This window comes from Lepisosteus oculatus, chromosome 14 (genome assembly GCF_040954835.1).
Source record: "Lepisosteus oculatus isolate fLepOcu1 chromosome 14, fLepOcu1.hap2, whole genome shotgun sequence".
NCBI lineage: Eukaryota > Metazoa > Chordata > Actinopteri > Semionotiformes > Lepisosteidae > Lepisosteus > Lepisosteus oculatus.
In genome coordinates, this window is record NC_090709.1 from 16686385 (window position 1) to 16713979 (window position 27595).

Consider the following 27595-nt stretch of genomic DNA (forward strand, 5'->3'; position numbering starts at 1 on the left):
CTCCCTCGCGCCCTGCCTCGCACCGAAGCTCGAGCTGCGGAGCACGACGCCAAACCGCCGGTCCACGGGCGCGGGCGCCGGACATAGACGTCATAAACCCTTCCGAGGCGCAGGAATTATAGATCACTGTAGTTTCTTCTGGACCCGGGTTAGGGACAGTGTGCCCTCCGTGAGAGTCTTCTGAGGAAGCCAGTGTCTCATGGGTGTCCAGGCTTGGTACCATCTGTCCATCACAGGACACACAGACACACACACTCACACACCCTGGACAGGACACCAGTCCATCACAGGACACACACACACTCACTCACACACCCTGGACAGGACACCAGTCCATCACAGGACATACACACACCCTAGATAGGACACCAGTCCATCACAGGACACACACACACACACACACACACCCTGGACAGGACACCAGTCACTCACAGGACACACACACACACTCACACACCCTGAACAGGACACCAGTCCTTCACAGGACACACACACACAACCTGGATAGGACACCAGTCCCTCACAGGACACTCAGACACACACACTCACTCACACCCAGGACAGGAACCAGTCCATCACATGACAAACACACACTCACTCACAAACCCTGGACAGGACAGCACTCCATCACAGGACACACACACACCAGGGCCAGTTTTCCCAGAAGCCACACCCTGGACAGGAACCAGTCCATCACATGACAAACACACACTCACTCACACACCCTGGACAGGACAGCACTCCATCACAGGACACACACACACCAGGGCCAGTTTTCCCAGAAGCCAATTAGCCCAAAAGCCTGTCTTTGGACCCGGAGAACACAGGGAGAACATGCAGACTCCACACAGACAGCCCCCCGGGTCCAGACCCGAGCCCGGAGCCCCCCCGCGCTGAACCCCTCTGTACAGACGGCCGCACACAGCTCCGTTGTTCCCGATTCCCGAGGTGATCTGTTAAAAGAAGCCGGTGTGTTGCCTCCAGGTGACATTTCCTACTGGAGTCAGGACAGGAGGCTCTTCTGTACACAGAAGGGGGTGGGGGTGAGGAACAAGCCGCCCAGCCCTGTGGTTGAAGCCGATACCCCGGCTTCTCTCCAGACACAGCTGGGTGAGCTCCTCCAGTCAGTACAGGGGGCTCTACTGTACACAGAGGGTGGCGGGGGTGTGGAACAACTCCTTTGTTCGGGGCCTTGGGGCATTCTTGTTGTGAAAGGCGCTATATAAAAAAACTGAATTGAAATTGAATCTTACAGGTTTGGGTTTTTCGGAGATCTTGTCAGAGATCTTGTCTGACGTGCCATTTCAAAAACGTAACGACACTCCTCACGTCTGAGCGCCGCCTGTCTGTGACGTAACGTATGCTTACACAACCATGACGGTTTCATCATGGACAGCACGAAAGCCCGAAAAGTGGTTGACGTTTTAATTTGGCAACGCCACGATGGATCCCAGTTTTTTTTTTTATTTTGGGGGCCAAAGAGGACAAAAAAGGAAACGTCCGGAGGTGGATCGATGGTAATCTCTGCGGTTGTTCTGATGTTCTGGAAAAAACAAAACAAAAAAAAAAACGGCTCGCTTGCCCGGTCGTGTAGTGTTTCCACACCCCACGCAAATCAACTTCTCTTCGCCCCCGGGGGCTCGTCGCCCGCCGCACCCCTCTCACGTGATAGGGGCTTCCCCCGGCTTTGACGTACTTACCCCACCCCCTTCGGCCAACGTCATACCGAAGGTCGCGCTTCGGGCCGTGGCGATGTTGACGGACTGTCTTGTAGCGTGAGAAGGGTTTAAATTTCGACTTAAGGAGTTGGCCATCGTTATATTTCGCGAGGTATCATACGGGGGGAAAAAGAACATTTATATTTATCAACCTACTAGTAATACTGGGTGGATGTCACGTTCCCCAAAGTTCAGTGCCTCTCTCTAATAAAGTAGAAACGCGACATTAAACTCCGTTCGAAACGGGAGAAATCACCAGGACACGATACAACGTCCGTAAAAGAAAAAAAGAACTCCTATTCCCATTTGTAATGACCCCGTCGTGTTTTTCCCGGTGTGCGCTTATCTTTCGGAGACCGTTTCTCTCTGGTGTTGTTTTGCTGTTGGAATAAATGCCGAGGTGACCCTTCTGTGTGGAGTCTGCGTGTTCTCTCCAGCGGGTCGTTTCCTCCACCGCAGGGGCTGGTCGAACCTGGGTCTCCCAATCGTCACAGAAGTGTGTGTCGTTTTGGGTGGTGGTGGGGGGGTGCATCGGGGATACTGCGCCCCAAGGGGGTGACCTCTCACCTTACTCCGGACGAAGGGAGAAGACCTGTACCTTCACGAGTCCGGGTTGTGAAAACTTCTTCTGGCAGTTCAAAACGTTTCAAAGGGACTACAGCGCTACCCTGTTTTCCATTTGTATCGTGTATTATTAGACAGTCATAAGTATCTGTACTGATCACAGAGTCCCCCTCTCACTGCCAGGACTGAAGCCCAGTGCAGCACGAATAATAATAATAATTAATGAGTCTGGACTCTCCACTCAGAGCTCCTCCCAGGTCAGGGGGATCCCCTCCAGCCCCCCCAGTGTGCAGCCCCTACCTGGATGATGCTCCAGTCCGCTCAGCACACAGCAGCTCTCAGTGGGGAGGAGAGCAGAGGGGTGGAGCCAGTTCAGAGAGGGGGGTGATACGGAGGCCATGATGGGTCAAGACCAGGGGGGGAATCAGGCCAGGACACTGGGATAACACCCCTACTCTTCTCCAGAAACACCCCGGGATTGTTAACAAGCACAGAGAGTCAGGACCTCGGTTTTACGTCTCATCCTAAGGACGGCGCCTGTTTACAGTCCAGTGTCCCCCGTCACTATACTGGGGCATCAGGACCCACACAGACTGCAGGGTGAGAGCGCCCCCTGCTGGCCCCACTCACACCTCTCCCAGCAGCAACCTTGGGGGGGGGGGGGAGGGAAAAAAACAAAAGCTAAACAGATTTTTTTTAAAAAAATGTTTATTGATGCTTAACAAAAGGTCATCAGTCCAGTCTGGGGCCCCTCAGCTTCAGTCCAGACCAGTCTGGGGCCCCTCAGCTTCAGTCCAGTCTGGGGCCCCTCAGCTTCAGTCCAGACTGGGGTCCCTCAGCATCGGTCCAGCACAGTCTGGGGTCCCTCAGCTTCAGTCCAGCACAGACTGGGGTCCCTCAGCTTCGGTCCAGTCTGGGGTCCCTCAGCTTTGGTCCAGCACAGACTGGGGTCCCTCAGCTTCGGTCCAGTCTGGGGTCCCTCAGCTTCGGTCCAGCACAGCCTGAGGTCCCTCAGCTTTGGTCCAGTCCAGTCTGGGGCCTCTCAGCTCCAGTCTAGTCCAGTCTGGGGCCCCTCAGCTCCAGTCCAGTCCAGTCTGGTGTCCCTCAGCTCCAGTGCTGTCCAGTCTGGGGTCCCTCAGCTTCAGACCAGCACAGTCTGGGGTCCCTCAGCTTCGGTCCAGCATAGACTGGGGTCCCTCAGCTTCGGTCCAGCACAGTCTGGGGTCCCTCAGCTTCAGTCCAGACTGGGGTCCCTCAGCTTCGGTCCAGCACAGTCTGGTGTCCCTCAGCTCCTGTCCAGTCCAGTCTGGGGTCCCTCAGCTTCGGTCCAGCACAGTCTGGGGTCCCTCAGCTTCGGTCCAGTCTGGTGTCTCTCAGCTCCGGTCCAGTCCAGTCTGGGGTCCCTAGGCTGCAGTCCAGTCGTCTGGGTCCCTCAGCTCCGGTCCAGTCCAATTCAGTCCAGTCCAGTCCAGATCTTAGCAGGCACAGAACCAGGAAAGGAACCTGGAAAGAATATTGTTATTGCAGGTGTGAGGGACACAGACACAGACGTCACCATGACATCAAACAGCAAGAGGAGACTCCTCCTTGAATCACAGACACGACCGGGCGGCGCCCCCCTGTCTGCTCACCTGCACCTCCTCTTCCTCTTCTTGTCCTTCCCGGCAGCCTGCTCCTCCTCTCCCTCGCTCTTCCTCTCCTGACCCACGGTCTCCGCCGCCTCCATCGGCTCGTCCTGATCATCTGTCTCCACCGACACGCAGCTCAGAGAGTTTAAAAAGACGCACCAGCGCTTCTGAAGCAGAGACAGGAGAGTCACATTAAGAGTCGGACTGGACACTCCAGTACATGAACACTGCACTGGGAGAGAAGGGTTGATACAGACACACTGACTGGACACTCCAGGACATGAACACTGCACTGAGAGAGAGAGGGGTTCATACACACACACTGACTGGACACTCCAGTACATGAACACTGCACTGAGAGAGAGAGAGGTTCATACAGACACACTGACTGGACACTCCAGTACATGAACACTACACTGAGAGAGAGAGGGGTTCATACAGACACACTGACTGGACACTGGACAGGAGTAAAGAGAGGATCAGAGCATTACCCACCTTCTTTTTCTTCTGTCTCACAGGAGGTGGTGATTGGACCTCCTCCAGCTGGAGTCCGAGGAGGGAGAGAGGGGGCAGGAGAGGGACAGCACAGGGAGAGAAAGAGAGAGACAGGTGAGTCAAGTGTCCCAAGAGTACAGAGACTCTGCTGAGATCACACTCGCAGTGAGTGACACCGACACTAACCAGCCTCAGGACAGCACTGCTAGAGCACCACAACCCAGACTCAAGCACATCACAGCACAGATCAAACAGCAATATCTCACACACTGGGACACACACACACAAATACAACATAAACTGGAATGCTACAGAACCTTAAACAGACAATACACACTAGCTGAATATTTGACCAAAATAAAAAATAACAAACAGAAACAGACCCTGACGAAGTACAGGCTCAGTGACCACAACTTGGCCATAGAAACTGGGCGACACAGGCAGACCTGGCTGCCCAGAGAGGACAGGCTGTGCTCCCACTGCCAGCGGGGAGAAATAGAGACAGAGGTGCACTTCCTACTGCACTGTGACAGATACTCTGGGATTAGAGAAACATTCTTCCCGAAATTCAGAAATCTAATCCCAGAGTTCCCACACCTGCCAGAATCACAACGGGTCCCAATCCTACTGGGAGAGGGAGGAGGGAACTCAGTTGATCTGGCAGCCCAGTATGTGATCTCCTGTCACAGCCTGAGGAACAGTGAGTCTGTCTCCCAATAATGCTCCAGCCGCCTACAGTATATGTCAATATTTTATAATATGTCTTTGTTGTAAATGTCTGTAACATGTCTGCTTTACGCAGAGAGTGGCGGGGGTTGGATATCAAGGCCTGACGATACCGCATTATGCAGAGAGTGGAGGGGTGGGATGTCAGGGCCTGACGACACTGCTTTATGCAGAGAATGGAGGGGTGGGTGTCAGGGCCATACGACACTTCTTTATTCAGAGAGTGGAGGGGGTGGGATGTCAGGGCTAGATGACACTGCTTTACACAGAGAGTGGAGAGGTGGGTGTCAAGGCTATACGACAGTGCTTTCCGCAGAGAGTGGTGGGGGTGTGATGTCAGGGCCATAGGACAGTGCTTTACACAGAGAGTGGTGGGGGTGGGATGTCAGGGCCATATGACACTGCTTTACACAGAGAGTGGCGGGGCTAGGATGTCAGGGCCATATGACACTGCTTTACACAGAGAGTGGTGGGGGTGGGATGTCAGGGCTTGACGACACTGCTTTATGCAGAGAGTGGAGGGGTGGGATGTCAGGGCTATACGACATTTCTTTACGCAGGGAGTGGCAGGGGTGGGATGTCAGGGCCTGACGATACTACTTTACACAGTTAGTGGTGGGGATGGGATGTCAGGGCCATACGACACTTCTTTACGCAGAGAGTGGCAGGGCTTGACGACACTGCTTTATGCAAAAAATGGAGGGGTGGGTGTCAGGGCTATATGACAGTGCTTTCCGCAGAGAGTGGTGGGGGTGTGATGTCAGGGCCATACAGCAGTGCTTTACACAGAGAGTGGTGGGGGTGTGATGTCAGGGCTTGACAACACTGCTTCATGTAGAGAGTGGAGGGGAGGGTTTCAGGGCCATAAAACACTGCTTTATGCAGAGAGTGGAGGGATTGGTGTCAGGGCCATATGACACTACTTTACACAGAGAGTGGTGGGAGTGGGATGTCAGGCCCTGACGACACTGCTTTATTCAAAGAGTGGAGGGGTGGGTGTCAGGGCTATACGACAGTGCTTAATGCAGAGAGTGGAGGGTTGGGTGTCAGGGCTATACGACAGTGCTTTCCGCAGAGAGTGGTGGGGGTGTGATGTCAGAGCCATACGACACTTCTTTACGCAGGGAGTGGCAGGGGTGGGATGTCAGGGCCTGACGATACTTATTTACGCAGAGAGTGGCAGGGGTGGGATGTCAGGGCCTGAAGATACTGCTTTTCTCAGAGAGCGGAGGAGGTGGGATACGACCTCTCAGTGGGGCCAGCAGGGGGCACTCACCCTGCGGTCTGTGTGGGTCTTAATGCCCCAGTGTAGAGACGGGTGACACGATCTGGCCCACCAGCGACGAGCAGGTTACCAGATCTAGACAAAGGGAGCAACTCTTAGTCGTATGAGCTTAGTCACACATCGCAGCGATTAAAAAAACAAAACAAACATATTATGTCTGTTACTAACGACTTTTTTTTCCTACATTGAAAGTCACTTTCCCGGGTGATTTTCTAGCACGACTGGGGCTCTTCATTTCTCCTCGGTGTCTCATCGCGGGCGGATTTGAAACAGACCACAGAAGGTGGTCACACACTATATTATTATTTAGAGACAGGCTCACTGTCTGTATCTCAGGCTGGGACAGTAAATCACACTGTATTATTATTATTATTAATATTATTGAGAGTCTGGCTCACTGTTCCCCAGGCTGGGACAGGAGATCACATACTGTATTATTATTGAGAGACAGGCTCACTGTTCCTCAGGCTGGGACAGGAGATCCCACACTGTATTATTATTATTGAGAGACAGGCTTACTCTCTGTTCCTCAAGCTGAGACAGGACGTCACATACTATATTATTATTGATTGACAGGCTCACTGTTCCTCAGGCTGGGACAGGAGATAACACACTGTATTATTATTATTGAGAGACGGGCTCACTGTCTGTTCCTCAGGCTGGGACAGGAGATCACACACTGTATTATTATTATTGAGAGACAGGCTCACTGTCTGTTCCTCAGGCTGGGACAGAGGATCACACACTGTATTATTATTATTTAGAGAGAGGCTCACTGTCTGTTCCTCAGAGTTGGACAGGAGATCCCACACTGAATTATTATTATTGAGAGACAGGCTCACTGTCTGTTCCTCAGGCTGGGACAGAGGATCACACACTGTATTATTATTATAGAGAGACAAGCTCACTGTATGTTCCCCAGGCTGGGTCAGGAGCTCACACAGTATTATTATAATTATTGAGAGACAGTCTCACTGTCTGTTCCTCAGTCTGGGACAGGAGATTACACACTGTATTATTAGTATTGAGAGACAGGCTCACTGTCTGTTCCCCAGGCTGGGACAGGAGATAACACTGTATTATTATTGAGAGACAAACTCACTGTCTGTTCCTCAGGCTGGGACAGTAGGTCACACTGTATTATTATTATTGAGAGTGTGGCTCACTGTTCCCCAGGCTGGGACAGGAGATCCCACACTGTATTATTATTATTTAGAGACAGGCTCACTGTCTTTTCCTCGGTCTGGGACAGATGGTCACACACTGTATTATTATTGAGACAGGCTCACTGTCTGTTCCTCAGGCTGGGACAGTAGATCACATTGTATTATTATTATTAATATTATTGAGAGTCTGGCACACTGTTCCCCAGGCTGGGACAGGAGATCCCACACTGTATTATTATTATTGAGAGACAGTCTTACTCTCTGTTCCTCAAGCTGAGACAGGACATCACATACTGTATTATTATTGATTGACAGGCTCACTGTTCCTCAGGCTGGGACAGGAGATCACACACTGTATTATTATTATTGAGAGACAGTCTCACTGTCTGTTCCTCAGTCTGGGACAGGAGATTACACACTGTATTATTATTATTGAGAGACAAACTCACTGTCTGTTCCTCAGGCTGGGACAGTAGGTCACACTGTATTATTATTATTGAGAGTCTGGCTCACTGTTCCCCAGGCTGGAACAGGATATCCCACACTGTATTATTATTATTTAGAGACAGACTCACTGTCTTTTCCTCGGTCTGGGACAGATGGTCACACACTGTATTATTATTGAGACAGGCTCACTGTCTGTTCCTTAGGCTGGGACAGTAGATCACGTTGTATTATTATAATTAATATTATTGAGAGTCTGGCACACTGTTCCCCAGGCTGGGACAGGAGATCCCACACTGTATTATTATTATTTTGAGACAGGCTCACTGTTTGTTCCTCAGGCTGGGACAGGAGATCACACACTGTATTATTATTATTGAGAGAGAGGCTTACTCTCTGTTCCTCAGGGGGAGACAGGACATCACATACTGTATTATTATTGATTGACAGGCTCATTGTTCCTCAGGCTGGGACAGGAGATCAGACACTGTATTATTATTATAGTGAGACAGGCTCACTGTATATTCCCCAGGCTGGGACAGGAGGTCATATATTATATTATTATTATAGAGAGACAGGCTCACTGTATGTTCCACAAGCTGAGACAGGAATTCACACTGTATTATTATTATTGAGAGACAGACTCACTATCTTTTCCTCAGTCTGGGACAGTTGGTCACATACTGTATTATTATTACTGAGAGTCTGGCTCACTGTTCCCCTGGCTGGGACAGGAGATCACACACTGTATTATTATTATTGAGAGACAGGCTTACTCTCTGTTCCACAGGCTGAGACAGGACATCACATATTGTATTATTATTATTGATTGACAGGCTCACTGTTCCTCAGGCTGGGGCAGGAGATAACACACTGTATTATTATTATTGAGAGACGGGCTCACTGTCTGTTCCTCTGGCTGGGACAGGGGATCACACACTGTATTATTTTTATTGAGAGACAGGCTCACTGTCTGTTCCTCAGGCTGGGACAGAGGATCACACACTGTATTATTTTTATTGAGAGACAGGCTCACTGTCTGTTCCTCAGGCTGGGACAGAGGATCACACACTGTATTATTATTGAGAGACAGGCTGGCTGACTGTCTGTTCCTCAGGCTGGGACAGGACATCCCACACTGTATTACTATTATTGACAGATAGGCTCACTGTGTCTTCGCTTGGGCTTGAACAGGAGATCACACACTGGATTATTATTATTGAGAGACAGGCTCACTGTCTTTTCCTCAGGCTGGGACAGGAGGACATACACTGTATTATTATTGAGAGACAGTCTCACTGTCTGTTCCTCAGGCTGGAGCAGGAGATCACATACTGTAATATTATTATTGATTGACAGGCACACTGTTCCTCAGGCTGGGACAGGAGATAACACACTGTATTATTATTATTGAGAGACGGGCTCACTGTCTGTTCCTCTGGCTGGGACAGGGGATCACACACTGTATTATTTTTATTGAGAGACAGGCTCACTGTCTGTTCCTCAGGCTGGGACAGAGGATCACACACTGTATTATTTTTATTGAGAGACAGGCTCACTGTCTGTTTCTCAGGCTGGGACAGAGGATCACACACTGTATTATTATTGAGAGACAGGCTGGCTGACTGTCTGTTCCTCAGGCTGGGACAGGACATCCCACACTGTATTACTATTATTGACAGATAGGCTCACTGTGTCTTCGCTTGGGCTTGAACAGGAGATCACACACTGGATTATTATTATTGAGAGACAGGCTCACTGTCTTTTCCTCAGGCTGGGAGAGGAGGACATACACTGTATTATTATTATTGAGAGACAGTCTCACTGTCTGTTCCTCAGGCTGGAGCAGGAGATCACATACTGTAATATTATTATTGATTGACAGGCACACTGTTCCTCAGGCTGGGACAGGAGATCGCACCCTGTATTATTATTATTGACAGATAGGCACACTGTGTCGTCGTTTGGGCTGGGACAGGAGATCACACACTGTATTATTATTACTGAGAGAGAGGCTCACTGTCTGTTCCTCAGGCTGGGACAGGAGATCACACACTGTATTATTAGTATTGAGAGACAGGCTCTCTGTCTGTTCCTCAGGCTGGGACAAGAGATCACACACTGTATTATTATTATTGTGAAACAGGCTCACGGTTTTTTTTCCCGGGCTGGGAGAGAAGATCACACTGTATTATTATTATTATTGAGAGACATGCTCACTGTTTGTTCCTCAGACTGGGACAGGACATCCCACACTGTATTACTATTATTGACAGATAGGCTCACTGTGTCTTCGCTTGGGCTTGAACAGGAGATCACACACTGGACGCGGAGCCGATCATTTGCAATTGGGCTGTGCCGACAGACCAGGACGAGCTCTGTCGGCTCAAAAGCAGCGCAGGACCTGCAAGAACAACAGAAAGATTAGCATCCAGCGGGGGCTTCATAGTGAGCCCAAGATCTCATCAAGAATCGGCTCCAGCAACAGGGCTGGGCGCATTGTTCCATTCTCCGACCACTCTCGGTGTAAACAAGTCCCTCCTGGTCTCTGCTTGAATTGCACTTTCCTGCGTTTGCTTTGGTGTAACTGGCTTCCCCTGCATGGGCGAATGTGTAGAAGATCCTTAGTAAGTCATTGAAGAAAACCGAGAAGAGGTCGGAGTGGCCTCTGTCGTTCATCAACAATCCAGTCAGGCAGTACTCCTCTGTAAAGCGCCGTTCGTTCACATCGATTGGCTTTTTTTTGCCTTCATTCGTACAAGTAGTAAAAGCAGACGCCCCTATTCTGCCGTGACTCGGTTGCGGCTACAACGCAAAGTACTGACCACTATACGATCACGGCGAGTTACCGAGACACACGTGGCAGGGCGGAAAAGGTGTGCTCTCTTCGTGTGACATAATTCGGAAAAGTCCTGACGTTGCATTTCAACTGAGACCCAGTATACATCGACCCTTCGACACTCTGAGTGACAGCTCTCTTGCGTGTTTTCTCATATTTATGTAGTTTGCTTGCATGATGCCCGGAACAGCGGGGTTGTGTGTTCCCATATGGTCTAGCGGTTAGGATTCCTGGTTTTCACACAGGCGGCCCGGGTTCGACTCCCGGTATGGGAACGTGTCCGTTTTGCCTCCTGCTTTCCAAAAGATCAGCACCGTGTACGAAAGAGCCGCATTAAAACCGCTCGAACATGCAAAACGTGCGAGAAGAGGGGGCGCTTGTTTCCAACCGAAACTTCTCGCATGTGAGACGAGCTGATCATCGCTGTGGGAGTGTTACTCTGGTAGACAGGGCTGACCTTCGGCAATAGGATTTATACTCTCCAAGATGGTATTTGCACTTTCTGGAGAGGCGATTTTCTCCACTTCAGTAGCCCGATTTCGTCGATTGCGTGGAGAGGGCTGTAGAATGTGGCGCCGCCTTTCCTGCTCCATCCATGACAGGCGTGCTGGTCTCTGGAGAGAGAGCACGGTCCATCAGCGCACTCCAATAAAGGCACTGGAAGCAGCTGAATCGCATTGGCGAAGCTCAGCGCTGGGCCGCTGGGCACGTCTTACCACCGTTTCCGTAGTGTAGTGGTTATCACGTTCGCCTCACACGCAAAAGGTCCCTGGTTCGAAACCGGGCAGAAACAGCCTTCTTTTGTCGCCACACACAAAAGGGGATTGGGGATTCGCCTAGCGCTGTGATCGAACAGACCCACTCACCTCTTAGTGTGGCGGGATCTGCACAGTGCATGTCGCAGCGCATCCTGCTTTCACTTCAATGCGCGTCCTGATGTACCCCGGTCTCCCGCGTGACAGGTGGGGACAGGTGACAGGTCCTATACTAACGAGGAAGACATCGCTCTCTCCGACCCCCGGCATCATGTCCCGACCCACCGTGCTGGAAGCCGACGCGTGCTGTGATTCCTTTACGGAGCAGAAATGACAACCGAGGAGCCGAGAGATCATTTCAGCATTTCGCGTCTGAACGGAAAACACAGACGACCAACTCGGAATGACTTGCCTTTGACGCTAATCAAAGCGTTCTTTGTGCATCGAACAGACCCACTCACCTCTTATTGTGGCGGGATCTGCACAGTGCATGTCGCAGCGCTTCCTGCTTTCACTTCAATGTGCTTCCTGATGTCGAGTCGTGTGCCGTGCGGAGGCTCTGAAAGCGCGAGCAATGAAAAGGTGCACGGCGCTGTGGAAAGAAACACAGAGAAGTGAAAGCAAAAGGAGGTAGAAAGCTCCTGACAGCCGCTTCCTCTTCCCCCCCTTGCATTTTTCCCGTCTTGTTGTGCTAGCTGACAACGGCATGAAGAGGAAAACGGAGAAACCGTTTTTTTTATTTGAACAACAAAAATAAATATTATACAAAAAAGAGCACATGTGACGTATCAATAACATCGTCAGGGGCACGTGCTATAATCCAACTACACTTTCTGAAAATTCTACTGTCCAGACAAATGTACATGCTGATCTGCACTGAGCTGCTCAATTGAAATCCAGAAGGCAACACAGCCGCGCTCCTATACCAAGAGCCAAACCTGGACCGCCTGGGTAAAAAAACAGGAAACCTAAGCACTTATCCATAGTGACAGCTTTTGAAAAGGAGCTCTAATATTCACAAATACGAAGACAAGGTTTAAAATACTCCATAGGTTTAAAATTCAGGAATATGAATGGTCAATTGTTTACAATTGGAGCTTTTATGTTTCGTATGATTTAGTGACTTTTTTTACAACATGTAGAAAAAAACAGCACACCTAAATGACAAAGCCTTAGAACTACAGAGAAAAACAAATTGCGTTTAAAGTAAGTTTAAAGGCTCGAGATAACAGTGCAATATAAACGCAAATGTTTGTCGTCTTTGTGGCGCTTACTTTTTGTTGCTTTATCGAATTTCATGCAGTTTATTTCTGACATAAGACATAACAAGCTTGTGTATTTATGAAAAAAAAGCAGGGCAACAATTTACGTTAAATGCACATATAGTAAATGTATTTTCTCATATAATGGTGTGTTTTTTGTCTAAAAATCGTTCATGAATGGTTTAACAGACACTTTGCATGATTAAAAAAATATATTTATGAATCTTAATGTTTTATACAATAACGTTTTATTGTGAACATCGGCCCTGTTTATCAATATCACCAGTACAGTTCTGGATTTTATTCTGCCTTCCTACGCACATATGAATTTCCTTTCACTCAACAGCTCGCATGTGTGGTACTGTAGCTTATTAGCGCCAGGGAGAAAAAGAACGTCGTTGGCTTTTAAATGATGAACCATTTGCGTTTATACAAAATGACAAAACGTTGTCGCTGACATTTGGCCATACTCTGTTTAAACACCTGTTGTTTTCTCTAATATTGGCTCCTGTGCTTCGGACCATTTATGAGAGGAGAAGACACTGAAAAAGTCGTGAGAAAGTGGATTTTACACCTGTGCCAGTGCTGTAGTGGTATCATACAGATGCCCATACAAATCCATCACAAGCTGGAAGCTCTGGAAGGCAACATAAAAGATTGCTCTGTCCGTTGGTGGATGAGGTATGCTCGTTTTTTTCAATGTAAAATGTAATGTACAAAGATCAAATTTGATTCAAAATCCACGAGAGGAAGGGAAGATATCACTTAAAAAAATAAGAACTGAATATTTGGATCCGGGACCTCATACTTATCAAATTATTAAAATAATACTTATTAAAATATCAGATTGTGTTTCTGCAACATTTCGTGCACAGGACGCCGTATTTAACAATAAAAAAACAGTCACAACGAGGGCTTTACACGCAGTCCTGGGTATTTTCCCCTTTTATATTTTTGCCACTTTATATCGAACCTGTTACACTCCCAAAAGTGCAGAGTAGCTTGTAAATAAAAATGTACAATTCACCGCTGGTATAAACAGATGTGGGCCTTGTTTGCCTTTGTAAGCATTTGTTTAAAAAATAAGTTCACAATACGTTAAAAACACAAAAAAACACAAATTTAATCATATAACGATACAAACTCAATACCAAATCATTATGCCAATTAAGTACCTATCCTTTGAAAACAGAGAACACCTTTATATCTACAAAAAAAAACGTGACATTTGTGTATACTTTTGAATTACAATGCAGGCAGAGTAGTCCTCTGAATTCAAAGATCAGATTTTGGCCAAAACAAGACAATCAGAGGGGAGTTGAATTCGGAACAAGAGCCTCTGCTTCGTGGTTTATTGAGCTTTTGATCAACGTCTGAGTTAAAAAAAAATTGCTATTTCAACTCTTTGATTGAAGTACACAAGAAACACATTCCTCCAAGCCAGAGTCAAACCAGCAACCTAAGGATTCTTCATTATTGCCACTACAGTCCTCTGCTCTATCAACTGAGCTATCTGTTTCTGGCACATACTGCCCAATGTTGTGCAATGTTTTGGGTGATTTAAATCACAGTTCGACATCAAGTTTTCAACTCGTTTCCTTAGTCTTGTTTACCTTGAATTTAAGCCACGAATCAGGTTTCTACAGTATGAGCTTCCGGAGATATTACAAAATGTTTGATGGGGCATCAATCATTCCAGGCGGATATTGACACCTTTTTTTCTCGAGGGATCATATTAAACATTTCATTAGGATCGAGAGGAGGATCGCCATGAGACACAAAACAGTTTCTTTCTGTCTTTCTTAGAAAGTAGCATTTGTGCTACATTAATAATATTTTCGTGGAAATATAGAAGTTGTCATTTTTAAAACTTATATTTGAATCAAAATGTGGTTTTGAGTTAAATATTAGCGTGTTCATGGAATTAGTTTGTGTTTGTCATTACTATATATATATATTGCCATGTTACCAGAATTTGTAGCTGAAGTTTAATACTTGTGTTTTTTATGATGATTAGCCATTTGTTTATTACAATATTGTATAAAATGCATAATTTGAACTATATATTTTTCAGGGGTGAATAATTGTATATTCTCAGAATAAATTTCTAGACCAAATCATTGGCTTGATTTACTAGTTTCTACAACTATGAGACCTATCTTTGATGTATAATAGACCTTTAACTATATAGGTATAATAGTCCTCTAAATGTTTCCGTATAATAAAACTCCAACCATTTATGTATAATGGACATACTGTATAATCAGAGATGTGTAATTGACGTATAATGATATACGTATATTAAAATTTCATTCTAGACCAATTACGGACCACATTTATACATCTAAGGTATGTGTTTAATCAATGTACTGTACATCAGGAAAATAAAGCATATGCTCAGTAGAGGGGTTGTCATATTTTGTCTGTTAATCAAACATAAACAACAATTATGGACAACCATTTTTTGCCAAGGTTGTGAATATTATAATGCCTTTAAAGTCACGTTTAAACTTTCTGTAAAATTAAAAAAAAAACACAGAAATACAAGCGGGCACTGATTTGTGTTCACGATACTCAAATGTAACAAATCCTGCTCTGGAAATTGTCTCTTCTCCCCTTGTGAGCCACAATCCCACCAAAAGGTCTCTGTGTGTCTCTGTTTGGGAGATGTCAAGATGCTGAGCCTGTGCTGTGCTTCAGTGGCAGGTGTAGAAGACACGCTGTTGTACACGGAATGCAAATTGAGCTCCTTGGACATGAAAACTGACAGATGGTTAAACCTTCTCTCAATAAACAGGAGATCCTGTGTCCGAAGTCCTGAGGTGTCTTTCTTCCTGTCTTGTCATACAGAATGTATCATTAAGGACGACCACATATGGCTTGATTTTGTTAAATGCAAGTATTTATTTCCTTTCTTGGAACCACTTGTTTTTCGAGAATTTCTAACAATTTGTGAAATATGAAATAGAAATCTTGCTTATAAGTGCAGAAGAAATACTGCCAGTTGGCAAGAGAACGACACCATTTTTTTTTCTTTAACCAAAAACCTGCATAGGGAGATAAAAATCCAATTGAAAAAATCCACTTGAGAAGTTTTCGTTGGGGAAGATGGTTGTGGAAGGGCAAAAAAATCGCAGGTGATTCACTCCTCTTGACTAGGTGGCGCTAGGAAGTGCAGAGTTTATATCCGGCTGAAGAAACTCCTCTTTCTCAGCTCCGCTTCTCTATTGTTTTGAAGTTGCGGCCGCGCTAACGAATGACGTCATTATACTACGCGACCCTGCATGTACTTCAACTACGTGTGGGTGACTGAATAATTTTCTTTAGATAACGAAAGTTGTTGTTTTTCTTTAAAATAACTTCAGGTTCTGAATACGTAACGTCTTGTCGACTGTGTTTATGCTTGAACAGAGCACAGCCCTGACAACAGGATCTGTGAAGAATAAAAAATAAGTTGTTCTGTTTAAACTTCGGAAGTCAGTCTTTGTTTCTGGACCGACTCTGAAGAAGGATGGCGGAGTGCTTGTTAAATCTGCAAACCCAGCTTGACTCTTTCATGCACGTTTTGCTCAAATCGATCGTGTATGAAGTGTCAGAAGTTTTTGGAAACAGGATGTCTGACTCCGAGAACGAGTTTCAAGACAAACTCCGCAATATCTCCCAGATCCTGGTGAGACGGGCCGTGTTTAAAATCACACAGTGTGTGGAGGACAGTGTCGGGAGTGAAATGGCGCAACTGAAGAAGGAAAACGAGAGCTTGAAGTGGAGATTGAAGCTGTGGGAGAAGGAGTCGGGAGCAGAAGGATATCAGGGACCGACAGATCATGTTGGATACACGCTTCCCTGTGAAGTGACTGCAGGAATAAAAGAAGAAATGGACACGAAACTAGAGCTGTCAGGTCAGTGTGGTGACTTGTATGTAGTCGGGATCTGTGCGAGTTTAAAAACAGTGTCTTTAACTTCCTCACTGGTGAGAGTATAGTGGAGAGATGCAGAGTGAAGTGGGAAAGACTTGTGTGTTGTAGCAACGGGATTTTTTACTGGAAACTAAACTGTTTTGTCTGGTTACGGTAATAAACACCTCGTTCAGATTCAGCAATTGTTTCACTGAATCAGTGAATAAATACAACGTCATTAGGAAAGAAAACGTATAGATATTGATTTTACGTCGTATTGGCTTTTTATATATTTACTGATGAATGTGTATATAACAATAATTTTAATCGGTTTAAGTATTTCAGTCCTCCGGTCCTCCTCTTCTCAATGCAGTCTTAATCTTAATGTACTGTAGTGTCCAGTCGGTCAGTGAGTCTGCATTAACCCCTCTCTCTCAGTGCTGTGTTATTGTACTACAGTGTCCAGTCATTGTGTCTGTATTAACCCCTCTCTCTCTCAGTGCAATGTAAGTGTACTTTAGTGTCCAGTCAGTGTGTCTCTATTAACCTCTCAGTGTCAGTGCAGTGTTAAATGTAGTGTGCAGCGTTATGTGTAATGTTGTTGTGATATTATTCCAGTAGACTCGCATTTTATACAGCAGTTTTGGTCCTGACAAAGCCTGTATATCCAAAATTGCATATAATCAGAACACCATCCTTAAATGGAGCGGAGGGGCGGAGCAGTGGCTCTGTGGCTAAGGATCTGCGCCTGTGGCTGGAAGGTCACAGGTTCAAATCCTGCGGCTGGCAGAGGAATCCTACTCCATTGGGCCCCTGAGTAAGGCCCTTAACCCTAACTGCTCCAGAGGTGCTATACAATGGCTGACCCTGCGTTCTGACCCCAAGCCTCTCTCCCTATCTGCTTGTCTCATGGAGAACAAGCTAGTGTATGTGAAAAGATAAATTCCTAATGCAAGAAATTGTATAGGGCTAATAAAGTAATCTTATCTTATCTTAAACAACTCATCTGTCACTGTACTAGCATGTCCATGTATATAGTGTAAATTACAATAAAAACAGTGATACAATTTAACTTTTCTTGTCTTGCTTTTTTTCCCTCTTTGTACTTATATTGATGTTCATGCTGCATGATAACTAGTGACTAGTTCCCAAAGAGCAGCTCAGCTGCGTGCTGTTAAGACTTGAATTTTTGGGGATTCCCACATCTTTATTTATAGTATTTGATTTTTTTTTCACAGCTGACTGGCTATACATGAATTTGTGTAAAAATACGTAACGTAAAATATGAGTCTGCTGTATTTTAAATCCTTTTTCAAGTTATGTGTTCAGAGATGAAGTGTGTTTGAATCTGTGATGTATATCAAGTTCTGAAAATGAGTTTTGAAAAGTTAATTTACTTACTACTGTTGTGTCATACAAATGACAAAGTTCAGGTGTCAGTGAAGCAGAAGTCTCTTTATTTCATATGCATATGGAAGTCTGGCTTCCAACCACCGGACTTAAAAATAAGTAGCTAAAGATGTTATTTTATACCTTTAAACAAACAAGTTACTATGACGCATTCTAAACAAATGATAAGACAGCAACACATGCCGATTAATTATATCTAAGTTGCAGACTAGACAACAGTTAGTTCTTTTCACATTCTGGGCGTACAGCCAGCTTACCAAATACATGCCCTTTACCTTACTGACCAAGAACAGGCAGCATCTTTAAATATTTGGGCACAAAGCTAACTTCAAGACACTAGACTGCATAGTTTGCAAAATACAAAAGAATACAAAAACAAAAAAATGATATTATCATCTCACTTCCCAGGTCTCTCCCTTATCTCTTCACTGCTAAATAACGTCTTTGCTATCTGAAATTTAAATTTTAAGCTAGTACTTTTTGTGTGGATATTACTTCCTTTTGAGCACTACTTGAAGCTCGTGTTAAAACTCAGGGCTCAATACTTGACCCTTTACTTTTCAGCATTTACATGTGTCCACTTGGTCAGCTTTTAAGGTCACATGGCCTCAACTGTCATTTCTATGCTGATGATTTTCACCTAGACGTCCATACCAAACCTGACAGTGATGTGGCTTTCTCTATTTTATCGAATTGCATCTCCGACAGAAAAAAACCTATGTGACTCAGAATTTCCTTCATCTTAACTGTGACAAGACTAGAGTCATGCTTATTGGCACCACCCACAAACTTTGTAAAACCAATGCTCTAGACCTATCCGTAGATAGTTCTGTACTTGAGCTTCAGTCTAAATTGAAAACCCGAAGATATTTAACTCAGACCTGACATTGGACCCATATGTGCAGCATATTGTCAAAGCATCTTCCTTTCACATACTATACAGCCACCTTTGAAGGTTCTATATACAGATGCAGCCATTCAAAACGCGTGAGGTACACCATGGTACAACATGGTGGGCGTGTTGCATCAAAACACGGTATGATGCAGTGTAACATGTCATATGACGTCATATCGGAAAGTATCCGGAATCACCTTGTAAAACTGCCAGGAGGAGCTATTAAAGGTTAACTCTCATGTACAGCATTTGAGCTTTTAAATTTAAACTGTGTATTACAGCATGTTAATCATCAGTCATTAAAAAGTTAGTATATTTTTTGAATGCAAGATTGTTCAGTTGGGCAAAAGTACACAACACAACCTTTATCATAAATATTTTAATTATGCAGAAATATTTTATGCATCAAAGCCTTTACCGAAGATATCACTAATAGTATTAATGAATGACCTTGGATAAGCTGTAAACTCAAAGTATTACGCTGGTCCACATTATTTGTAACCGTCATTTTAAATGAAAATACTTTTAATTTTTCATCGACAAAAAGTAACACCACAGCATTTCGTTGATCTAACTAACAAGAATGGGACATTAGCTAGACAATATGATAAAGGAATAAATGACTTTTTTGGTTTATTTCTTTAACACATTTATTTGAACATTTCCATCGATTGTACAAGCACTGAAAAACTGCCAAATCCCTAGTTCGTCGGGCATTTTCTTTTACTATAACAGACATAAAAACTCCCTTGCTTTTAACAGAGCGTTTCATAATTTCTAACAACGAAAATTATTTAAACTGCGACACTTTTATATCAAGAGCTCAAAATATCACAAGGATCCTCAAGAGATCAACAAAGACAACAGAAAAAGATATGTGTATCAGATACTGTACATGAGAATCCAAGCTTTTTTTATCTATGCTAAGAAGTAGTCTTTAAAATTTCTTCATCACACAGTGAAGTCAAAATTCCGGGATGTGCGTATATTAGAAAATATAGGACTTCTTCGAATGTGTGTCAGGCAATCAGACTTTGGGACCAGAATTATCAGTTTTATTAAATGTCTTTTTGATACAATCAGACAAATGCAACATAAATTGTTATCTTTGTCTTTTAAGTATCTTAATAAACTATCAGCATAGCTTTCTCCCCGTTTAGATTTATTTTTCTTGGGATTTTGGGATCAAACGTGGGAAGATTAGATTGTAATCATTTTTATTTTTTAAATACATTTTAGGAAAGTGTAATCTATACTAAAAAGCTGTATTTATTTTAATGATTCCCTCTCGCACTCCAAAACATACTGGTAGGTTAATTGGCTTATGGGAAAACTGGCCCTGGTTATGTGTGTTTGTGTCTGTCTGTCCTGTGATGGACTTGCGCTATGTCCAGGGTGTATTCTGCCTTGTGTCCGTTGCTTACTGGGATAGGCTCCAAATCCTCTGTACTGGATAAAGAGATTAGAAAATGGATGGAAGTAAAGGCACTGTGTGGATGGAACTATACACAGTGTTAGAAACCCACTGTGAGATGGCAGCATCTCACTGAGGCTAAATTATTTTATAGGGCTGGCTTAAGGAAACAGCCTTTCCACCTCTCTTGCACATCAATAGCCATACCTAGTTAGTTATTTCAACAAATCTTAAGATGCTGGCTCTGTGGATCCGCATCAGCTATGTTTGTCCATTCCTTCAATTCATGTGCATCCAACACACAGTTCAATGCTAGCAACTACACAAAATCTAAAATACAATCCTCATTTCAGTATCTATGTAAACATACAGTCTGTTAACTTCATCATCTTCATCAAAAGTATGCCTAACCCCATCAGGTTGTGTTCTTGTTATCAGTGTATTCCTCAACTTTCCTCAAATTATCTTTTTCCTACCAACATCTCTAGTCTTATATCCTGCAATAACTCAGCCAACACTTAACCCCTCAAAAGCTGCATGTGTTAATTTCTTTAAATCACAAATATCATATGTAAATACTGGCCATGTAATACTCTGCATGGTGGAATAATAGTTTATTTTAAAGGGAACTAGAGAAACTAGGAACTAGAGAAATCAAGAAAGCCATTTCTTTCTAGAATTAATAAATGCACATCCTGTTCACTGGGGAAATTAAATCCACACTTTAATATGCATCTTTAATATGTTCAGAATTTGACAGCGAGAATCCTGATCGGGATGCATTACGCCTGTCCTTGCACTGGCTTCCTATCAGGTTTCGAGTCAACTTCAAAATCCTCATCCTCATTCAGTACCTATCTGGCTTATTATCTGTCTACTCCCCACCTTTGTCCGTCTGACTCTGGTCTTCTAGCTGTCCTCAAGAACATCTACATTCTGTGGGTGACAGGACCTTCTCTAGCTGCACCCCAGAGCTCTGGATTTGTATCCCCAGTGATATCAGTCACCTACCCTGAGTGCATTTAAATCTAACCTCAAAACCTTTTTCAGACGAATTAGTGTCTGTATCTGCTTCATTTTCTAATTGTGGTAGCACTTCTAACTGCTTGTCTTTCTTTTATGTATTTACTTTGTAATCTGTGGTCCTTATAACTGTTTTTACATCTACTGTATTGCTTTATTGCTTTGTCACTCTTCTCATTCGCTCTTTGCTAAATGACTTTTCATACTAATCTGATCAATCTAACTGCTTATTTTCTGTGCTTTCTCTATCCTGTTAGATTTACAATTATTCTGAAATTTTTCTTCTTGAAATGACTCATTTTTAAATACCTTTTTTCACTGTTAATATCTTGCAGCAACTATGCGACAAATTATACACTTAGCTCAACCTGACAGTTCATCCTGCTACCAACATTGAATAAAAAAATCTTTAGATTTCTATATTTGTCTTTATCTAGTGGTTTCATTAGTGACACAGGCTAAACTTTCTTGGAAAAATGTATTTTATGTGTTGCGAAAAACTGACTTGCTTTAACAAAATATATTTACAGATCCTTTCGCCTGGCAATCTACCTGAATGCCCAACTATCTGTGAAGCCCTCCATGAAACCATGTTTGCTATTAATTCATTTGGATCTCACTGACAGAATTGCTGTTTTTTATGCGTGCTAAGTTTCTGATTCCTCACTCTGTTTCATGTTTAGAGATGGATAAGACTTTATTGATCCCAAAGGGAAATGGACGTACATGTTCATGAACATGTTTGCATGTTCTTTTGTAATATACACTTTTTGTGATTTTTTTGTATATCTAAGCAAGTGTTCCTGCATCCCTCTTCTGCACTATGTATAGTCATGGCTTTTTTCTGTTTGCTTATTTCAAAGTAACACCTGCTCCATTTCTAAAACTTTTTGCTCTTGTGCATTTTTGTATTTTTTACACCTCTAGCACTTTAACGTCCTGAATTTATATTTGCCTTAATTTGTAGGACGAATTTTAGTTTTAGCCTTAAAAAGCTTCAGTTTTCACTATCTTTTGTTTCTTGTCCTTCAACTGTTATTATTGATCATCGAAGTATTGTACTTGACATGACTTGATTCACCCTTTCCTGAACATCTGTGAGTGGCAGAGATAGTGCTGTCTCTGGTGCGATCTTTTGCAGCTGACATTTCACTGTTTTAAACGAATAAGAAATTAGATTGCTCATAAATCACTTATTCTAAATAAACACAGTGTAATTGCTCTCTGAAAATGTTTGATTTGGAGACCTTGATCGAAACTGATTTTAGATGTCAGAAAGGATTTATTTTCTCTGTGTATTTCTGTGTGCGTATTTCCTACATTGCTTTGTCGAGATTTTAACTTTATATTTAGGCTCAGATTTCAACTATAAATCTCACACTAATTACTAGCGGTAAATACTGATGTTTTGCTCCCTCTTACCACAAAAATCTATATGTATTGTATCTGGGATGACCTAATTTTTGTACGTGTACCTACTGTGATTCGGAAACGGAACGGTTAAAGATGGCGACAAGTCAGGCACCCAGAGGGAGGGGGAGAGGGGGTGCGTCTTCCTGCCTCCATAACTAAAATGCCAAATAGGAGTGGCTTAAGCGATGTACACAGTCATGTAACTGACAGTTTGAGGTAGCCTATCGTATAGATTTCGCTTTGTTGCTGATAGATTAAGCTTTCGAAACTCAGCCCCAAATTCATGTGACTGATTTTTCACCCTGTTTCATTGGTTAAACGCAATGATCACATGCACCACCATGGTAACTTGGATGTGTAGTTTTTAATTCAGTTTGAATTATAACTGTACGTACTGTCTTCATATTTGGCAAGGGCTTTAAAGAGAGGGCGCGCGAAAAATATTCGATGCCGTCGTCCTGGAAGAATTTGACCTCAGAACGTTTGACTAGCCTACTGTATGTTCCTAAATTAATATCATTTATGACCTTCTATCTATATACCTTCTTCTGCTCCTCTTCTTTTTATGCTCAGCTACTAAAATTTCCCTTTAGCGGTAAAATTTCCTATAAATATTCAATACTAAGCGGATTAAAATGTGCACAGTAAAGAGATTAAATGATTAAATCTTTTCACTACCGACTAATGCACCATGAGTGCCCGTCGGTACCGTGCATTTTGAATGGCTGCATCTGTATAATAAAGTTTATTATTATTATTATTATTATTATTATTATTATTATTATTATTATTATAATAAAGGTCTTGTCTTCTTGTCCTGTGTTTTCAGGCTCAGAGGCCAGTGTTCTCCCTGATGCTGGGGAAAGGGCTCCTCTTGAACAGCAGCACAGTGAGGAGGAGGAGTGGAGCTCCAGTCTGATGCAGGAGACAGAGATCACTGCTGCAGAAGGGAAAGAGACACTCAGTGAGCAGCACACAGAGAGCAGACAGAGTGTGGAGGATCTGGACTCTGTGCCCATGATGAAGACGGAGCCTGAGAGTGGGACACCTGGACTCTTAGTATGTGATGCTTTTACAGAGAAGATTAATAATCAGGACACGAACAATATGTCACAAGGTTGTAATGAACTTTACTGTGTCTCTGTACAAGAGCTCAAAGAAGAACTGAGTGAGTTTAATCTTACAGATAAGGACATGGAGCCCCAGTTGATTGACCCCGCAGAGCTGAAGAAGGAGCCCCAGGTGATTCAGACTGCTGAGCTGCACACTGAAGGACACGATGGAGAAAACAAATCTCAGTTTCAGAACAGAGAGCAAAATCATTCCATGAAGGATTTGCAGAATAAGAAACCCCAGCATGATCAGACAATGAGGAAGAATCACTCAAAGCCTTGCTCAGATGGAGTGGACAAACTGCCATTACAACACAGGGATGAGCAGCCTTTTTGTCAGTCTAGAATTTCAAAAAACCTTCGCTCAGGAGAGAAATCTTTCACTTGCCGTCAGTGTGGGAAGAGTTTTAGTCAGTCACACAACTTAAAAAGACACCAGGGTATTCACACAGGAGAGAGACCATTCAGCTGCAATCAGTGTGAGAAGAGTTTTAGAGACTCAAGTGCCTTAATAGTCCACCAGCGCATTCACACAGGAGAGAGACCATTCAGCTGCAGTCAGTGTGGGAAGAGTTTTAGTCAGTCAAGAACCTTAATAGTCCACCAGGGCATTCACACAGGAGATAAATTATTCAGCTGCTGTCAGTGTGGGAAGCGTTTTAGTCAGTCACACTACTTAAAAAGACACCAGCGTATTCACACAGGAGAGAGACCATTCAGTTGCAGTCAGTGTGGGAAGAGTTTTAGAGTCTCAAGTGCCTTATTAGCCCACAATCGCACTCACACTGGAGAGAGACTGTTCAGCTGCAGTCAGTGTGGGAAGAGTTTTAGTAAATCAAGTAACTTAAGAGCCCACCAGCGCACTCACACAGGAGAGAAACCATTCAGCTGCAGTCAGTGTGGGAAGAGTTTTAGTCAATCACATGACTTAAAAAGGCACCAGCTTGTTCACACAGGAGAGAGACCGTTCAGCTGCAGTCAGTGTGGGAAATGTTTTAGTCTTTCAAGTAACTTAAGAGCCCATCAGCGCATTCACACAGGAGAGAGTCAATAGAAAACACTAGGGAGGAGATCACACACCTATCTACATCAGTGGAACTGCAGTGGAGAGGGTCAGCAGTTTCAAGATCCTGGGAGTTAACATCTCAGAGGACTTAACCTGGACCCACCACACTAAAACCATGGTCAAAACAGCACGGCAGCGCCTATTCTTTCTCCGTAGGCTAAAGAGGTTTGGCATGCCATCACATATCCAGGCCAACGTCTACAGGTGCACTATTGAGAGCATCCTGACTGGTTGCATCACTGCCTGGTATGGGAACTGCTCCGCCCGGGATCGCAAAGTACTGCAGAGGGTGGTGAAGTCAGCACAGCTCATCACCGGCTGTGAGCTACAAAACATCCAGGATATCTACTCAGCTAGATGTCTGAAGAAGGCCAGGTCCGTTCTCAAGGACCGCAGTCATCGCAGTCACAAACTATTTTCCCTCCTACCATCCGGTTAACGGTACCAAAGTATTCGGTCCAAGTCCAACAGACTACGGAACAGCTTCTACCTCCAGGCAATCAGACTGCTAAATAGCCAACCTCCAGCTCCTTTAGCAAATCACCTGTAATGGCTACATGGACACACAGTTTTCACTGTATTCAGCATAACTGCACTACTTGTATATATTGCATACACCATGGACACATAGCAGCTCTACTCATATTGAGTTTTATTAAATTTCTATTACATCTGTTATTATGTAACCTTATTTTCATAATCTCAATTTTGTGATTTTTGTGTTTTTGTGATTTCTGTGATTCTTGTGATTTTTGTGAGCTTGCAGAAAAGACATTTCATTGCCAGCAACTACTGCTGCATGCTCTGTTGTTGTGCATTTGATAAATAAACTTTGAAAATAAATTGTTGCAGTCAGCGTGGGAAGAGTTTTAGTGACTGAATCACCTTAAGACACCACCAGCGCATAAGATAAGATCACTTTCTCACATTAGGATTTTGTCTTCTCACAACACTCTCACTATGAGGCCCACAGATAGGAAGAGAAGCTAGGGGTCAGCATCTCTGGTGTAGTTGTGGTTAAGGGCCTTGCTCAGGGGCCCACCAGCATAGGATTTCTCTGCCAGCTGTGGGATTTGAACCAGCAACTTTCCACCCACAGATATACATCCTTAGCTACAGAGCCACTGCACCTAATCACACCAGAGAGGGACCTTCCAGCTGCAGTCAGTGTGGAAAGGGTTTTATCCAGTCAGGTGACTTAAAAATACACCGCTTTAGTCACCACTTTAGTTTTTGATTTAATCATAGTCTTAGTCAAGTCAACTGAAATGTCTATTAGTTGAAGTAGGTAACTGCGTCAGCATGTGACATCTGTTAAAGGTTCCTCAGCTGACACTTTGCGTTTTCTTCTCTTTTCAGCATGGAACAAACCTGTACTTGTTCCTAAAATGTCTATTAGTTACTTTGTAGTCACCCACTTTTGATTTAGTCTAGTCAACTAAATGTTGACTATAATTACTCTTACTTATGGTTGATTAGAACAGAATTGGTTCTAGTCATGCAGTTTACTTTATGTGTATAATAACATGTATAAAGATTTACATGTTAGGATGAGCGATTATATGAGCGATTACATTAGGATGAGCGATCCCTCCTCAGCAAAGGGCTCAGTTTTGTACCAGTTCCAAGGAAGCTGGACATCCCCCAGACCAATGTCGACCTTAACCACTTTTACCGCAGGATCCGTCTCAGAGCACATTTTGCCGACAATTCCTCTTCACAGGCAGCTGATAACAACCCGGTTATTGATGTCATTAACAACATTAATCCCAAACAGAGCTGTTGGACTCCCTCCTCTGGCCGTTTTCCACCAGTTGATTATTTCATCAACCAATGCACTAATCAAGCTCCCAAGGCACTCTCTATATCCAGTAAACATAGGTCTAACCTCACCCAAGGAGAAAATCAGGCGCTCCAGTCTCTCCGCAACAGGGATGATATCGTCATCAAACCAGCGGACAAAGGAGGTGCTGTTGTGGTGTGGCATAAGGATCTATATGTCTTTGAAGCCTCTAGACAACTAACTGACACTTCTGCCTACCTCCGTCTCCAACAGGACCCTACCACTGACTACCAAAAGGAAGTGGTATCCACCATTTCCCTTCTTATCAGCGGTAACGAGCTCCCCCAGGAGGCGAACCGGCTCATCATGGAACATCCACAGGTATCTCAATTTTACCTCCTCCCCAAAATCCACAAACCGGACACCCCTGGACGGCCCATCGTATCAGCATGTAACTGTCCAACTACTTACATCTCAGCCTTTCTCGACAGCCTCATGAGACCGCTGGTTGAAGATCTTCCCTCATACATCAAAGACACCAACCACGCGCTCCAACTTTTCAATGGTTTCCAATTTCAGGGTACCGAATGCCACATTTTTACCATGGATATCACATCTCTGTACACCGTCATTCCCCATAATGACGGCCTTACAGCCCTCAAGCACACGCTGGACAAACGCACAGTGCTTGATCCACCCAC

General features: G+C 44.2%; 1 protein-coding gene, 1 non-coding gene and 1 pseudogene across 2 annotated transcripts; 2 read left to right on the top strand and 1 right to left on the bottom strand.

Annotated features, from left to right (window-relative positions):
• Positions 1-27595, bottom strand: part of LOC138242774 (zinc finger and SCAN domain-containing protein 2-like) — a 587776-nt pseudogene that overhangs the window by 327127 nt on the left and 233054 nt on the right.
• On the top strand, positions 11069-11140 carry trnae-uuc (transfer RNA glutamic acid (anticodon UUC)). Its single transcript has one exon. It is a non-coding gene; the product is annotated as a tRNA-Glu (tRNA).
• LOC138242795 (oocyte zinc finger protein XlCOF22-like) lies at positions 16150-25954 on the top strand. The gene is made up of 2 exons (XM_069198347.1): positions 16150-16781; positions 23763-25954. Exons 1-2 carry the CDS (start codon positions 16394-16396, stop codon positions 25097-25099), a joined length of 1725 nt encoding a protein of 574 aa, XP_069054448.1. The 5' UTR covers positions 16150-16393; the 3' UTR covers positions 25100-25954.